At 51.3% G+C, this 16,137-nt stretch overlaps 5 protein-coding genes across 5 annotated transcripts, besides 2 other annotated features; 3 read left to right on the plus strand and 2 right to left on the minus strand.

Moving 5' to 3' along the window:
• Positions 1–993: 993 nt before the first annotated feature.
• Positions 994–3,167, plus strand: PODANS_6_1980 (uncharacterized protein; the record flags this gene model as incomplete). Its single annotated transcript, XM_001910270.1, has 4 exons — positions 994–1,513; positions 1,574–1,736; positions 1,801–2,618; positions 2,674–3,167. 4 exons carry the CDS (start codon positions 994–996, stop codon positions 3,165–3,167), a joined length of 1,995 nt encoding a protein of 664 aa, XP_001910305.1.
• Positions 3,168–3,736: 569 nt separating this feature from the next.
• On the minus strand, positions 3,737–4,880 carry PODANS_6_1975 (uncharacterized protein; the record flags this gene model as incomplete). The annotated part of the gene is made up of 3 exons (XM_001910271.1): positions 3,737–3,934; positions 4,189–4,704; positions 4,758–4,880. 3 exons carry the CDS (start codon positions 4,878–4,880, stop codon positions 3,737–3,739), a joined length of 837 nt encoding a protein of 278 aa, XP_001910306.1.
• A 1,415-nt stretch (positions 4,881–6,295) lies between these two features.
• Positions 6,296–6,365: a long terminal repeat (LTR astylosternus).
• A 903-nt stretch (positions 6,366–7,268) lies between these two features.
• PODANS_6_1970 (uncharacterized protein) lies at positions 7,269–10,660 on the plus strand (the record flags this gene model as incomplete). Its single annotated transcript, XM_001910272.1, has 3 exons — positions 7,269–7,811; positions 7,884–9,766; positions 9,898–10,660. Coding segments are annotated over 3 exons (3,189 nt in total), but the record flags the coding sequence as incomplete, so codon positions are not given.
• A 547-nt stretch (positions 10,661–11,207) lies between these two features.
• On the plus strand, positions 11,208–12,053 carry PODANS_6_1960 (uncharacterized protein; the record flags this gene model as incomplete). Its single annotated transcript, XM_001910273.1, has 1 exon — positions 11,208–12,053. The coding sequence occupies one exon, from the start codon at positions 11,208–11,210 to the stop codon at positions 12,051–12,053; it is 846 nt and encodes a 281-aa protein (XP_001910308.1).
• A 168-nt stretch (positions 12,054–12,221) lies between these two features.
• On the minus strand, positions 12,222–13,923 carry PODANS_6_1955 (uncharacterized protein; the record flags this gene model as incomplete). Its single annotated transcript, XM_001910274.1, has 2 exons — positions 12,222–13,330; positions 13,383–13,923. 2 exons carry the CDS (start codon positions 13,921–13,923, stop codon positions 12,222–12,224), a joined length of 1,650 nt encoding a protein of 549 aa, XP_001910309.1.
• Positions 13,924–14,114: 191 nt separating this feature from the next.
• Positions 14,115–14,244: a sequence feature (rRNA 5S pseudogene?).
• Positions 14,245–16,137: the final 1,893 nt, after the last annotated feature.

Here is a 16,137-nt window from a genome sequence, read left to right on the forward strand (position 1 = left end):
CTTTTGATTTACGGCCGTGCAGCTCTGAAAATAAGGTTTGAGGATCTGCGGTGCAAAGGGACGACCGAGCAAGTGTCACTCGCACTGGGACCAATCAAGTAACTGCTATTGCTTAGTGGTCTCCAAACAGCCATGGAAAAAGCGTTTGCAGTCGGTTTGGGACGGCTTCACGCTCCAAGACAGCTGTCAGAAACGGGTGATGGCGGCCCGCGGGGAGATTCAGCCCCATACACGGCGCGCAAACCGAGGTTGGGATGGAAGCGGAGCAAGATCCAGAATATTGGGAGTCTCTCCCAGGGGCATGGATGGGCATAGGTGGGAGATACGGTCACACAAGACACCCCATGTCTCGACATGACGCAGCGGTGTCTGCTCCTCGTCCATTGCCACCAGCAAAGATGCATGCCTGTCGACAACAATTGAAGCTAACAACAGAAATCCCTCCTGCGCAATCCTTGATTCCGAGCCTCTCACTGCATCTCTACGGCGGGGTTGAAGGGGTCTCTGTGAACTCTAACGGGCGGTATCAGCTACCGGCCGTAGCACTGACTGTGTGGGCGCAAGGGAATGAGCCAGGTACACAAACATCGATTCTCTCGAAGTTTCCCTTATCCTCGGAACCCCCCTCATTAACCTGCATGCTGGCTCCAGTTCCCTCGCCTCACTTCATCTGGATGACGATGTCGGATCGAGGATCAGGGTCGGAGCAAGTTCCTGGCTAGGCCAAGTTTGGGATTTTATGATTTCAACACCTCTCTCAAAGATCAAGTATAACTAAGGCAGGCATTCCGTGTTACTACCTCTTCATTCTCTCAAACAAACAACAGAAGTATCTATCAAGTACATACAACTCAACACTTTACACATCGACCCAACAACCAAGCCTCACCATGAAAGCCAAACCTTCAGACCCGGTGGTGACCGTCACTCCAGTGGCAATGGACTCTGAAAAAGAGGCCATCGCTGTCACCGAAACCACCATCGACTCTGCAGATGAGAAGCCCCCGGTTACCAGCACCCCAGCGAACTCGGAAGCAGAGAAATCTCCTTCTGTTCGCGTTGTCCAACTCATCGCGAACACACCTCCCTCCACACCCAGACCTTTCTTTGTTGAGGGTAGGCCTACCATTCCACGCACCCGCTACCTCATTCTCGTCTTTGGGTACGTCTTTATTCATGCTCCAACGTCCTCGACTTGAAACACTAATACACACCAGTCTGACATCCGGTCTCTTCCTCTCCATGCTCGATGCCTCCATTATTGCGACCTCTCTGTTCAGCATTGCTAGTGATATGAAGAATTTTGAGCATATAAACTGGGTGGCCTTGGCCTATGGTCTCACTTACCTCGGTTTCGCTGCACTTTTTGCCCGCGTGTCCGATGTGGTTGGCCGTGGAGATGCTTTCGTCGTTGCATTTTGTATCTTCATTGCATTCTCTCTTGGCTGTGGTTTCAGCGAGACTATTGAGCAGCTTATCATTTGTCGTGCTTTCCAAGGAGTGGGCGCCGGAGGTAAGTTACCTAGTCTCTATCCGGGCCAGTTTGATAGGTGAGGAGCTGACGCGAGAACAGGACTTTACAGTATCAGCATGATCGTCTTGCCCGAGCTGACTCCGGACAAGAACAAGAAGTACATTGGTGCCATTGTCGGCATGGTGATTGCCACTTCAGGTGTGATTGGGCCTGTCCTGGGTGGGGTTTTGACTCAATACATCACTTGGAGATGGGTCTTTTGGATCAAGTATGTTGTGAAACTAGGTCCGCGATAAGATTGAGCATCCCGCTAACTTGTCTGTAGCGGCCCTATTGGTGCTGTGGCTCTCATGCTGTTTATTCCGGCTTGGCCCGCCGAGGAATATCTGCCCATTTATGAGGACCGGTCCTGGAAGGAGCTGGACTATCTTGGGTCTTTCCTTCTGTAAGTCATGCTTCCCCACACCTCTGCCGGTATTTGCTAACATTACGAACAGTATGGCCTTCGCAGTCCTGGTTGTTTTTCCCTTCCAGAACCTATCAAGTCAAAAGGCAGAGGGCGACTTGTCCAGCTTGAATCCATACGCCCAGCCAACATTCATCTACCCCCTCGTCGGCGCCGCCCTTGCTCTCTTGCTGCTCATCGGTTGGCAAACATTTGCTATCCGTGGCCCTCGGAAACTCAAGTCCCTCGCCTTTGCCTTCCCCCCTTCCCTTTGCAACCGAAAGTACATCGCCACAATTTTGGTCACAGCCCTAACCGGCTTCCCTTACCTCTTGTCCGTGTACGCATTTCCCATCCGCTTCCAAGTCGTCCACGGGAAATCATCCCTCGAAGCAGGCCTCATGCTCCTCCCTATGCTAGCCTCCTCGGCCATCGGAACTGTCACAGCCAGTCTAGTCAACAACGGGTGCATAACAGGGCAGAAGAAACCTCGCTTTTTTGAGACGTTTCTCCTCGCCTGTCTGACTATGCTCATCGGCTGCGCCGCCCAGACAACACTGGGTGACACCGATGACGGGAGCATCACCGGGTTCGACGCCAAAGATGTCGGGTTGTTGTCCCTCATTGGCTTTGGGTTTGGCATGTCGGCCTGCGGAGCGACAATGTTTATCAACCTCGAAAGTCCCATCGGAGATCACGGTATGTCTTCCCCTTTTATTTCCAACCCCACACAATCGCTTACAACCCCCCCTAGCATCCGCCCAAGGAATCATAGCCCAATTCCGCATCCTAGGCGGCTCAATCGGCATTGCTGTCTCTTCCGCCATCTTGGGGGGGAAACTCCGTCCTTCAACAACCCCCGAAATGAGCTCTCTCGTCCTGGCTCACATTGTCAGCCCAACGCCAGACTTTGGCGATGATGACTGGGCCGCTGTTCGCAAGGTGTATACCTCTGCGTTGAGGGAGGACATGAAAGTCTGCTGCGGGGTGTTGGCTGCGGCGGTGGTGTGCAGTCTGTTTGTTTACCGCCGGTACTGGCTCACGACGGGGGAGATTATGGAGTTGAGGTATGAGGAGGAGCTGGATAGGAGGATTGGGCTTTTGAGGGAGGATGTGGAGCCTCATGTGATGGCGGTGAGGGATAAGTTGATCAAGATTAGGGAGGAGATCTTTGAGGGGAAGCGGAGGCCTTTTCCCGGGATTAAGCGTGGGAGGACGAGGTTGGGGGAGGAGATTGAGGGAGTTTAGGGAAAAGCAACGGGGTCGATGGAGGGTGAAGGGTAGCGGTGGGAGTTGGAGTGATGGTCGAAAGAGTGGGTGGATGGGTGGATGGGTGGAAGAGATGAAAAGGGTTTTTTGTGTTGAGAGGACGGTGGTTCCTGATCATCCATGAGGACATCGATCTTGATGGCATTCTTTTGGGTCTTTTCTTCTTCTTTCTTTTCTCTGGTAAATTCTTGCAAGTTGGATATTCAAGACTCTCAATCTATTTCTGTGAATAGTTACAAAGCCTGCAATGCGACCAAATCCGAGTTTTGTTTCGGGTTTGGATCGACCAGGTCTTGCGTGCCTAAATATTTGTCCAGGTTGACATGTGATCCTCTTGCAGCTCATCATCCGGAGGTCCTTGACTCTACCTGTTTGGCTGAAAAGTACCTAGCTCCTGTAATGTATACCACTAAACGTTTAATGTAGCGGTCGACATCTAGACCAGGGTATCTGTAAATTTGGGAAATAAAAGCAGAGAAAGCATCTACTGTCTAAGGTATACAAAAGGTGGACCGACCAAGCCACGGCCCAGCATGCACCATGTAACGTCACTTCCACCTCTGCCTCACGAAATATCCCGCGTCGAGATCGCCTCTATCCTTTAATTCTCTGAGTTGTTCCTCCAACTGGGAGGAACTTTGCTTCGGGTCGATGACCAGCATTCTGTGCTGAATCAAATCCAAGAAATCGTGGAAAAACCTTGTACATTCCGATCTTTCGCGCATGTCATCGGCGAACTGAGGGTTCTGGTTAGCCAATGTTCTTCTTCACTGTCTCGCAGTAAACTAGGGAAAGGCCGGACGTATACCATACCTGCGCAACATAGTCTTTCACCTCAGCCCAAACCTCCCCAGTGTGATCGTCCCTGGCTATCCAGAAAACGGCGTCGAGTGAACCCTCCCTCGCCCCGACCGCAGGTCAGGCTCTGCCCAGGCCGAAACAAAACTGTCAAAATATGCCCAGCCGCCAAAGCACCAGGTGGCAAACTCGAGCAGGACACATCCAAGGGACCAAATGTCATACGCTGTGCCAATCGACACCTGTCTTTCAACAAGATGTTCTGGGGTTTCAGGTCCCCATGTTGACAGACCAGCGTTCTCGGGTCAGGATCGCTCATGTTTTGATGAATATCTAATTCACTACAAAACAGAGACCTTCTGACAAGCTTTGCTCGTTCTTCAAAGCCGTCGGAAGAAGATCTTGAGCTCTGCTGGACTTGTCTTAGTGCTGATGTGAGGCCATGACATTGCTGAGCTAGCCACCTTGCCGTGCCCTCGTCATTGTGGGCTTGTGACTTGTTTCCTGTTTTCCAGTACTGGAGAAGGTCACAGTCGGCCAGCGGGAAGAGAAGATGGAATTTCTCGTCATACTCGTACGTGACCAATAGGGTGATGATATGTGGGTGCGGCTTTTTTTTCATGGCTTTGAGAATGCCGACCTCCTTGTCGGACTTCTTTCTGTCCGAGTCGGCGGAGTGAAGAGTTTTGACTGAGAAGTAATCGGGTTGAGTCGTGTTCTACGAGAGTTGTGTGGAGAAGCTTTAGTTGAAGGTCATGTGGTCTGGCGTACCTTTCGGTCTCCCTCCTGGCCGACAGGCTTTGTCGTATCTATCTCCTCTGCCATTTGCTTTTCCCCTGTCTCCGCCCCCTTCCTTCCCTTCGAAGCAAATTCCTTGAACCCATGATGGGTCATGATGAATTTTAACTTGCTCAACCTTGCCAGAGCCCCCCCTCCTTCCTACGGGCTCCAGCTCGAGGAATGGCAAGATAGTATGGCGCTGAAGAATGTAGTGTGTGATTTTGTTAGACGTATTGCGGGCGAAGTATGGCGAAAGGACTGTCCATTGCCAGGACTCGAAGTTTCTCCTGTCTTGTTTACTCCAAGATTTGAAGCACGCAGTCGAGTGTCGGGTTTATCCTTCACACGGTAGCTCAAAGCGCTTCGAAACGGTGTGAATGACCGGAGTGAGGGCAGAATCAGAGACCCCTTCGTCGATAAATGCTTGGACCTTGTCTATTTTCTCCCCACACAACAAGATGATGGCGACGATCTTTCGGTATGTCACTTTGGGTTCCTTCTTCGTGTTGTTTGTTTCTTCCGAAACAATTCCGCAGACTTGTGAAGCGGTGATGCGTACTCGTTTCTCGAGGGAATCGCTGGTCGAGGGCCGGAAGTCCAAAAACTTTTTTGAAAGCGTCTCCGGATTGATCGATTCATGGATTCTTGTAGCTCTTGGACAATGACGTCTACCTTGATGAGCTCGTCAAGCTGAGACCTTGGTACAAACCCTTGAGTTTCCACCTTGTGATATTTGGGTTTCACGACAGCCCTGTGTATCTGAGACTGCAGACTTGTTGAGGTTAACTCGGAACTGGCACTGGATGCTTCTGACTTGGAAGAGGTTTCTGTGTCTCTGCGTCTTGAATACATTCCATCACCAAGATCCGTGATGACGGTGACGCTGGGCTCAATCAAGGCAGCGGGGGACCTTGGGATCTCTCCCTGCGTAAGGTCTGAGCCTACAATGTTGGCTTTATCTACAGGAAGAAGACGCTGACTTGTGTTATGTTGAAGCTTCAAATGGCCGTTTGTACTTTTGCCGGACTAGAGTGTACTTTTAGCAATAATACCTTGAATCGATACCTGGCTCACTAGGTAAATCAAATAGAAATAGAAGATGACGGGCTTACGATAATATCAGGTCCAAGACTGAAAACCTCCTCGTCCGCTTCGTCAGTACCAGCAAGTGTCGCGGTTCCATCCCGATCATTTTGGGTCAACCCCAGCAAAGCCTCGGGGAGATGTTCAAGACTGCCTCCATATAACATGGAGGGGCAGTTTGGCGTAACAGAACCATCGTTAGGCGTCGAAGGTCTCGGGCTGTGATCAAGTTCGCCTACCGCCTCTATATTGGCAATATCACTCGCCTTTGTGAGTAATTCCTCCAGCACTGATGGTTGACTTGGGTGGTTGAGGCGCGGCACAGGCTTCCCCGCTGGTGTGACGATGATAGGAATGACAACAGCGCCGGTGAGGGAGTCTGGAATATGTGGCATGTTTGCCTCTGGGGGCTCCTCATCGCCCCACAAATCGGTTTTGATAGGAATAGGTTTTTGCTCTCTGGAGCTTTTTGTTAGAGTATCTCTGAATATCATCAACTTTTACACATCTCTGCGGACGCCCGATACAATAGCGGCTGCTCCGTAGTCAGTTGACCTTAATCACTATTATCATCACTCTATCAAACTGAGTCCTGATCACATCATGGCTTCGAGCCCTATAACGCCAAGCGACGAAGCACCGCATTACGACCTATCCTCATCTTCGTCTTCGGAAGATGGTGAGAATGATCAATTGTGCAACCTGATTATGCAGAGGGAAGCCACCAGTTGTTTCGACGGGGGCGGCCACATATTCACCCCAGAAGGAACCCTCGACGAGCTGCTAACTCCAGATGTCATCAAGAAGGAGCCAATGCGTTGTGCCCGCGATCCTCAGAAGGCGGAACGTGATATAGATGTTCTTGTCACCTACATCGAACAAAAGGCCAAGAAGCTATTCGCTATTGTTGTTAGACAGATCAAGTTCGACAAGCCTCATTATCTCAACAAGACTATGCACCTCTTCAAGCATGGTCCCAACGGCGGACTTTCAGATAGGAACCTCCCCCTGCCACGTCCTGCAGACGGCGAGAAACATATTTTGACCTTATTCAACCCGCCCCCTGGTAAGGGGAAGATGATATGGACAGAACGGAATATTGGCGAGTTCTGTAGATATCAATGGGCAGTCCAGGTTCCTGTTTTTCGTGTCGCCACCAAGACATCTTTCAGTCTCGACATTCCTCGGGGTCCTTGCCTGCCATTCATTGAGAAGGACGTGTCAACACGCCAGAGTGGTGGGTTTGGTGAGGTGGTGAAGTGTCGAATTCATCGCAAACATCTCATCAATGAAGAGAACCCAGTAAGCTGATTCAACCTACCTGAAACTATCATGTCGAAACAGAAGTCTGATATTGCTGACACGCATACTCAAATTCAAAGAGCCTGACGTGGGGATACGTGGCCGTCAAGGAGATAGTGCCAAGAAATCAACAGGATCGTGCCAAGAAATCAACAGGATCGTGCCACCATGATTCAAGATTGGGAGCAAGAAGCTAGGACTCTGCAAGAGACAAACACCCTTGGCCAGGAGCACATTGTGCAGTTCATCACCGCTTTTCGGCGTTGCGGAGCCCATTACATGTATCTCATGTTTGAATGGGCTGATGGCGGGAACCTTCGGAATTTCTGGAAAACATATCCCCGACCAATGCCAGCGTCGCCCACGTCAACGCCCGTTCGAGACTCGCTTACACAGATTTGGATGCTCGCCCAAGCACTCGAGGCAGCCCATTATCCATCTGGGGATCGAAGGCGATTCCGTCACGGAGATTTGAAACCGGAGAATATCCTTTGGTTCAGGGACAACACAGGAGAAGGTGGTGGCATGGGTAAGTTCAAGATTGGAGATTGGGGGCTAGCAAAAGGGCATGACCTTGAGACGGAACTTCGTAGCAACAGAACATCAACTCCCTACGGAACACGACACTACGAATCACCTGAAGAGAAAACTGGAACAGACGTCCTAGCCACCGGCGGCAAGTGACGATCCAGATTGTATGACATTTGGGCAATGGGCTGCATCACGCTGGAGTTTATCATCTGGCTATTGTATGGCTCGGATGGCTTGGACCACTTCAATCAAAGTATCGGACATGACAGCCCGATGTATCAAACAACCACCATGGTTGAGGGGAAGGTCGCCAGGGTACACGACGTGGTGGTGCGGTGGCTGGATTACATGTCAGGCCTTCCAGCATGCGAACCAGGAAGCACAGCCATTGGATCTCTTCTGGAGGTTGTCAAGAACAATCTTCTAGCTGTCAAGCTACCCAAAGGCCTGGGCTCTATGACAGGTTCTCCTCGACGCCGCTCACTCAGCAACATGGCACCCAGAACCTCGGACGTCGATGTCATGCCCGCTTCGAGCTCCACGGCATCCTTAGAGGCCAACATGGCCCCGGGTTCGATCCCCGCAATCAAAATTTCGGAACATGTGGACGAGAAATTAACCGAAGATCTGGAGAACATCGGGATTTCTGCTGGGCAAGGGCGGGCTCGCGCAAATGACCTTGTTTTGCTGATGGATCACATCATGCTGGAAGAAGACACCTCAGACAGTTATTGGTCCATTCAAGATTTTGCTGATTTAAGGTTACCTCAGCATCTCTCAGGTCACAGGCGGAACGAACACCAAGCGAGTATAATGGTTGTCAGCACGCGGCACAACGATGAAGGCACCAAGACTTCAGTGCCAGGCTCTACCGCGAAGCAAACGGTCTTTTTCCCACGTCCTGCCAATATCACCCAGAGTTATCTATTGGCTCCAGAACGTGTCGACTATGGCAGTCCACAATTCGATGAATTTTGGAAGCGCAGTGTGGATAACAAGCTCGCCGCCGTCTTGTTTGACATCTACCGTCGCTACCCGGATCCATCGTCACTCAGAGCCGAACCAACCCGCAAACTCTGTGGAACATGTCAATGCTCTGAAAGACTACTCCGTGAACCAGTTTTCAGCGAGGAATACAACCTAGGAACACTCAGATATTCCGCCGAGCAAGCGAAGTGTAACCTATGCGCGTTGCTCTGGGCGGCATGCCAGCAAACGGCACGGCCTCCGCCAACTACCGCCCGCTTTGATCGCAAAGGCTCCTACATACACATCAACTCCTCCGGCGGACCTGCTCTTTCCATATCCGTAACACCCTCTTTCAGTCTCCCATCAGAAAATGAAAACAGTGAGATACAAGTCGGACTTGTGCGGCTACCGCCCCTCAATAGTGATGCTCATTTCGAAGTCATCCGACAGTGGCTCGCAGACTGCGACGAGAATCACGGCTGTATGACAACTGATTCACATAAGCCCATATCAGCCACTCGATCACAACTACTTCCCACGCGCGTCATCGACGTAAGCCCTCCTGGCTCTGCTGATGTCCGCCCAGTGGAAACAGCCCGAGGATCGACCGGACGCTGGATAGCAGTCTCGCACCAATGGGGCGCCAAACCCTGCACCGTCAAGTCCAACCTTGCCTCTCACCTGAAGGGCATCCCCCTGTCTTCGCTCCCTGCCACATTTGCCGACGCGGTAAAAGTGACACGTGCCCTTGGGTGCCAGTACCTCTGGATTGACTCCATTTTTGTCGTTCAGAAGGAGGAGGATGACCCAGGAGACTTCAACAAGGAGATGAAAAACATGGAGCAGTATTACTCTGGGGCATACTGTGTTCTGGGCCTCAGCGCGGGCGAGGGACACGGGGCTGGGTTTCTAGCGGAGAGAAAGAGAAGGGAAGTGGTGACGTTTGAAGGTGGAGGTGGAGGCCAGTTTCACATTGCGGAAGCAATAGATGATTTTGGGAAGCATGTTCTTCAAGGGCCGCTCAGGAGTCGGGGGTGGGTGTCGCAGGAACACGCTTTGGCGAGGAGAACGGTGTTCTTTACGGAGGCTCAGACGTATTGGGAATGCGGAGAAGGGTTAGGCGCGAGACGGGCACAAGGATGAATAAGTAAGTATCACTCAGCAGCCATTTGAGGGAGGGATCTCATGATAGAGGCTAACCGATACTGTTATCAGCACCCGGGCAGCCTTCCTGGGCGATCCCAAGTTTCCGTACCTCCTTAATGAATGTTGACCAAGGCGAAAAGATCCTACACTGCCAAGACCTTTTCAAGGTCTACTCACGTCTAGGGCTGACCAACAGCTTTGACCGCCCAGCAGCCATCGACAGCCTCCAGTCTCGAATCTTACGAGCCCTCAAGGCCAAGGGCAGGTTCGGTATCTTTGACGAGGGCAAGTCTTTGGGTCTTTTGCGGCGTAGTCTACTGTGGCAGCGGGATGATGGTTCCGATGATGGCATCAGCACCAACACAGAAAAGTTGATACCCATCATCTTTCCCCCAGACACGGCCATCTCTGCGGTGCCGTCGTGGTCGTGGATGAAGTACGAGGGCGGGATCAAGTATGTGAATGTCGTGTTTGATAGTGTGGAGTGGGAATGGGTTGAATCACCCTGGTTTAGGACGAGGCATCGCCAACAGTCTGAGAGGAGACCAAGGGGCAATGATGTCACTCTGGTGACCAAGGTACAAGATGATGGTAATCGGTGTGGAGAGGGAAATATCATCTTGGATTGTCCTGGACAATCAAGCCCACATCTGCCACACAAGTGTGTGGTTTTGGGAAGGCAGAAGCACTTTGACGAGAGGAATGGGAGAAAGCAGCTTTGTTATGTTTTGATACTGCGTGAGACGGGGGGCAGCTTCATGCACCCAGGACACGGGAAGCTTAAGATTTATGAGCGAACTGGTGCTGGGAGTCTACCAGTCACATGTTTGGATGGTGGAAGAGTAATGGTCGCGATTCAATAGGGAAAAGCTGAGGTGAATCACAGAAACCATACAAGACTGTGGCATACCAGCTTACCTTAACTAGATGGCAGGCGACCCTGATTTCAATGTGTTTCATTGTCTCCCAAGTTACTCACTTGTTAACTTCCTACCTACAATCACAACTATACAATAAGCAGTTCCTTGACAGAAATTTGGATGAGTGGTAACACACTAAAGCAACAATTGTTTGTGACATGTTCACCGATTCGGCCTGTGTAGGAAGTCGAAGATAGCTAAACGCTGGCCATATCCAAGACCCAGCTGAACTCACTCACCATGCTGTCAAGGCAGACTTGTTGTGGTTTAACTGAGGCTGAGCTCAGATAGCTCCTTCAACTGTTCACCAGTCCTACAGCTTGTCGTGCCACCTGAAACCGCATGCACCTAACCGCCGTGCTAAGTCCAGCCACAATCCTGAGTCAATCCTAGGTCTTCCTTTGACAGAATTGGCCAAAGACAAAGGGATAATCAAGGCTGACAGTTAAATAGGACGTCCACATACCGTGCATCTGCATGTGCAGTCCTCATGCACCGAGGCCCGCAGCCCCTCCTTTGTGCGACCACCGACCTGAGCCTCATCATGTCCTCAAAACCGCAATTGTTCCCAGTCTTCCTCCAGTTTATGAAAGCTTCCTCATCCCATGCTCCCAGTTTGACATCCACTGGAGATATCACATCTATCAACATCTTCTATCGCAAAACACCAACTTTCATCCACCTTACAATGGCCTTCCCCAACATCCTCTCCTGCCTCTGCGGCCCCACCTCAGACGACCATCCATCCCACCACGACGAGAAATCCCCCCTCTACCCCTCCAGCACCCCATACACCGACCAACCCAAACCCCAACCCATACCCCCCTCTCTTTCCCCCTCCCCTTTGATCAACGACATCCTCACCCTCCTCCTCACCACACCCCTCCCCATCACCCCCTCCGCCTCCCAATCCCGAATCGGCACCACCCTCGACCTCCACACCACCTCCTGGTCCGAATACCTCGCCGAAAAGATCCTCCATGCCCTCTCCGACCTCCTCGCCACCGCCACCGATCCCGAGTCCCGCAAGTCCTGGGGCGAGGCCCTCTCCCAAGCCTACGACACCTCCATCACCATCGCCGAGGAGCTCTTCAATGACCTCGTCGAGTATGTCAAGGGCCACCCCTACGAAATCGCTGCTACGGTGCTCCTGTCATTGGTGACATTTGGGGTTTTGGTCCGTCTTGCTCCACGGGTGCTGGTGCTGCTTGGTTTCAGCGCCGAGGGTCCGGTGGAGGGGAGCTGGGCGGCTTGGTTTCAGAGTACCTATGGAGGATACGTACCCAAGGGTTCGCTGATGAGTTACTTGCAGAGGCTGGGGATGACGTGGGAGTGATCTGATTTGTGCCGGTTAAAGGGAGTCATTGACGGGAAGGGGTTCATGTTGATGTTCTTTGATTTTGACGAAGAAATTCGCTTCCTTTACTCGAAGTGTCAGATGCTGACGTGCTGTTATAACTGTGTATTCCGGGTTGGACTTCAGTGCCAGATCCTGATGGTTGAATTAAAACCTCTTGGAGTCTTTCTCTGGTTTAGGAGTTCTCGGTTCAAGCTTTTCCACTTGGAAAGACCTTTTCTCCAACGCGTCTGGGTCAAGCGTGCTGTTCCCATCATACTGCCGATAGGCCTTCAATGTAGACTCGGTGAGAGGGACGTAGACTTTTCGGATGAGGTTTCTGATTGCCGGGACGGGTTTCGGAACCGGGGGCTTGTCCTCATCCTCGAGAACGACCCCTGATTCTGAAACGGGTAGCTCGTCTTGTTCTTCTTGGGGGATTCTTGACACTAGTGCTTCATCTTGTTCTTTTTGGACGACCTCCGGGCCACGCGGTGTGGTGGCCTCACGGGTGACGTCCTGTGGATAAAAATGCGGGATCTTTCGAATAGGTATCCCGCTCTCAGTTTGAATATCATCAAACGACTGCCGGGCGTTTGGCTGATTTTTGCGCGGCTTGAAGGGTGAGTACCACATGTGCTCGGGTCCCACCTCGATGTTTGCAAACCACTCGTGCTCCAAGGCCTCGCGTGCCGTGATTCTCTTGCTTGGATCCAGATGAGTCATCTTGGTGACCACGTCCACAAACCCAAGGTCGACGTGATTCTCCAGCCCGGGCAAAGGCTTCCGAAGACCAAAGGTCGTTTCTTTGACGAGTTTGTTGAGGGGGCCGTACCACTGGTTAGGTTCGTCTTTGACTTGTTCGAGCAGCCCCATCAACGCATCCGCATCTCCGAAATGGTTGAACCATATCTCGAGTTTGGCCAGTTGTTTCTGTGTCGGGACACCGCTGGCGAGTCCGCCCAACGCCGCGAGTCTCTTCTGTGGGAATCCGGTGTCGGCACACTTGAGGTTGAGGTTGTTGAGCATAAAGTTGACAGACGTGAGGCCAAATGAAAACACGTCAGATGGCCTGGCTTGGCGACCTCGGATCCAAAACTCGGGACTCTTCCAGGGCAAATCTTCGATGCCGAGGCGATAATGATCGATACGCTGCTTAGAAAGGTAGGGTAAGACGGCGTCCTCAAAGCGACCGAGCTGGACCTTGTGGACGCCATTGGATGGACTGGATCCCAACTTTGGACCGTAGTCGACAAGAATGGCACTTGGTCTGATATCTGCATTTTTTGGTCAGCCTTGGATCGTGGCTCTAGAGACGGCAGAACGTACTAAGATGGGCGAGATCTGTGTTGTGAAGCGCCGCCAGGCCAGTCAGAGCACGTTTGAGGATTTCCTTGCGTGTTTCGTATGGTAGCCCAGGATGCTCGCGGATTAGACCGTTGACATTATACGGAAGGGTGCGATATATCAGAAGCTGCTCGTCACTGGCGACGTCGTACAAAGTCTGCAAGTTCGGGTGCTGTTGAAGCATCTGAGATGCTCCAAGCAAGTGCCTGACTTGCGAGTACCTTCGTACTTCTTTAAGAACAAACGTTTCTTTTAGGCCCTCCACCCACTTTATCGCTTGGTATGTCCGGCATACTGGCCCTCTTGGTTTCCACGTGGAAACCTGTGTTATCTCGTACTTGTCAGCCCTCAACCCCCAAACCACGTCACCCAGTGCCTGTGGCGGACGTTCGACTGGTGGGAGTTTGTTGGAGTTTGGCTCGGATGCCTGGGTATGCTGAAAGCGACACAAGGTTCTGCCGCGATATAGGACATGATGTGTACGCCGCACCCCAACTGGGGTCTGTGCTTGTATAGGCCTCATGTTTGTGAATGATGTTTGATCATTTTATTTCGTAGATATAGAGAAACAAATGTTCGAGATATCAACGAATGGGAAGAAGCGTCCGTTGCAAATTCTTGCTCCACTTCTATCCGCCAATCGTTTCGCAAGATAAATCCACCAGCAAAACACCTGCTCGCAGCTGGTGATGGAGTTATAAAATAAAATACTTCCAAAAAAACATACAACACCGGGGATTCCCCAGTGGTCACCCACCTGAGTACTGATCCGGCCCTTGGCAGCTTATCTAGGGGAGAGCGGACGGGATCCCGAGCTTTCTGCCAGGTATGGTCGTAGGTGACAGAAGTAGTAGAAATTTGGCGTTATCAGGAATGTGGAGAGTTGGGTTCAGGATGGTCAACACTCTATTCAAGGAACAACGGGCGCGTTCCCCTTATTTATACTGTTCTTGAGTATCTGATGCCCAGCCAGCCTTGCCCTACTCGCCATTCTCACTCTACATCCCAAGTACCCTGCTCCCCATACCCCAACTCATTCCCATACCCACAGTATAACCACGTCAGCTTCTCCTCCTCATTCGAAAGATCGATATCGATCCATCGCCAGGCAGATTCCCTCTCATCCAGAGAGGGGGGAGCGACCCAAAGATCAGTCACGTAGCAGACCTAGCACGTCTGTTCTCTTGTGAACAGCGAGGTGAACAGAGCTCACATTCCGGACATGAGTCGGTGTTGTAGCAAGATCAAGACGGGTTTGGCCGACGTGAGCTCTTCTGCCGTCGAGGTAGGCCAGACCGAGGCCTTGGATTTGGGAGTCCAATGGGTCACAGGTAGGGCCTGGCGGGAATCGGTAGGGGATTACCTCTGCAAGGTTGGCAAAGGCCGTGCCGTTTCCAAGTCAGTGAGAGAATTCGTTTTCGGGGTCATCCGGATGAATGCCGTTGAGTAGGGAAGTTGGCGGTGGGATCCAAGGGCCGTGGGTTGGCGTGCTGGATTTTGGTGTGGCGAGGTGTTTTATGCCGGTGCGGGAGAGGGCGAAGTAGGCGTGGACTGGGCGATTTTCATTGAGTGGGCCGACAATTCTCGACCAATTTATTTGAGTGTTGGTGGTCATAGGTGGTCCGATGATATAATCTATTTCTTTCCTGGTTTGGATCTTGAGTATTGGATTGTAGTTAGTACGTAGACGCTAGACGTACCGGGGGAGAGGGTAGGATTGGATCACCTTACCCAGAGACAAGAGTCGATCTTATCACAGGAATATGGCATCCAAATGCTGGTGATAAATTCGTCGGGGTCGAATGGAACATGAGTTCAGACAGGAAAGTCAAACATTTGTCCGCATTCCCTGTACATATTGACTGGGACATCTTCCCCCTTGTGATGCTTGTGAAGGAAGATAAATTCGCCTGACCAGCTGAAGGAGTACCCATTAACATCTGGTCCGTTGATTTGGGAAGGAAGTATCCGGACAATCTCCTCTTGTGGCCTGTCGGATTTGGGTTCAGTCAAGTTATGGATCTTAAGCGAAGCGATCTCCTCGAGATGGATGGGCACCGGCCAAAGATCATGTGTAATGCTGGACGAAGAAGCCGTGCGAATTCTTCGAACTTTGAGGCCCTTTTTGTTATTGGAAACTGTCAGCATGGTCTTAGTTCAACAGTAGACTGGAGGAATAAACACCATACATCATACTCTATCGCCAGTGTCGGAGGGAATGGCGATAAAACCCTCCACCATGCCCCTTCTTTTGCATGTATAGATGTTGATGATGACTGCAATTGTTTCTCTTTGGAGTTAGGAAACACCAAGTTTCTAACCCCAAGTTGATCTTCCAACACGCACAGAGCATCAGCATCAGACGTCATGGCTGGATCAAACAATTTGCGATGATGCTCCTCTTTCTTGTTCGACAGATTATAGACATACTCAACACCCCCAATATCAATATACCGAGCCCAGATCGTCCTCGAGGTCTCCAATTGCTGATTGGCACTTACAGCCCGGCGACTGCTAGGCCATAGCGCGTGAAGTCTGCCGATAGAATATTCCCGAACTAGATACGGGCCAATCATGAGACAAATCTCATATGGCAGAAAGCCCCAAATAATATCAATCTTTCTCGCAATGACCTCCTCCATCTTCTTTGGTCGTCTCAAGTCATAAGACGACGTTGTCTCGAACGAGAACTCCACAGCCCTGAAAGACTCAGGCGATGGGCAAGTCTTGCCTTTAT

This window comes from Podospora anserina, chromosome 6 (genome assembly GCF_000226545.1).
Source record: "Podospora anserina S mat+ genomic DNA chromosome 6, supercontig 2".
Taxonomy (NCBI): Eukaryota; Fungi; Ascomycota; class Sordariomycetes; order Sordariales; family Podosporaceae; genus Podospora; species Podospora anserina.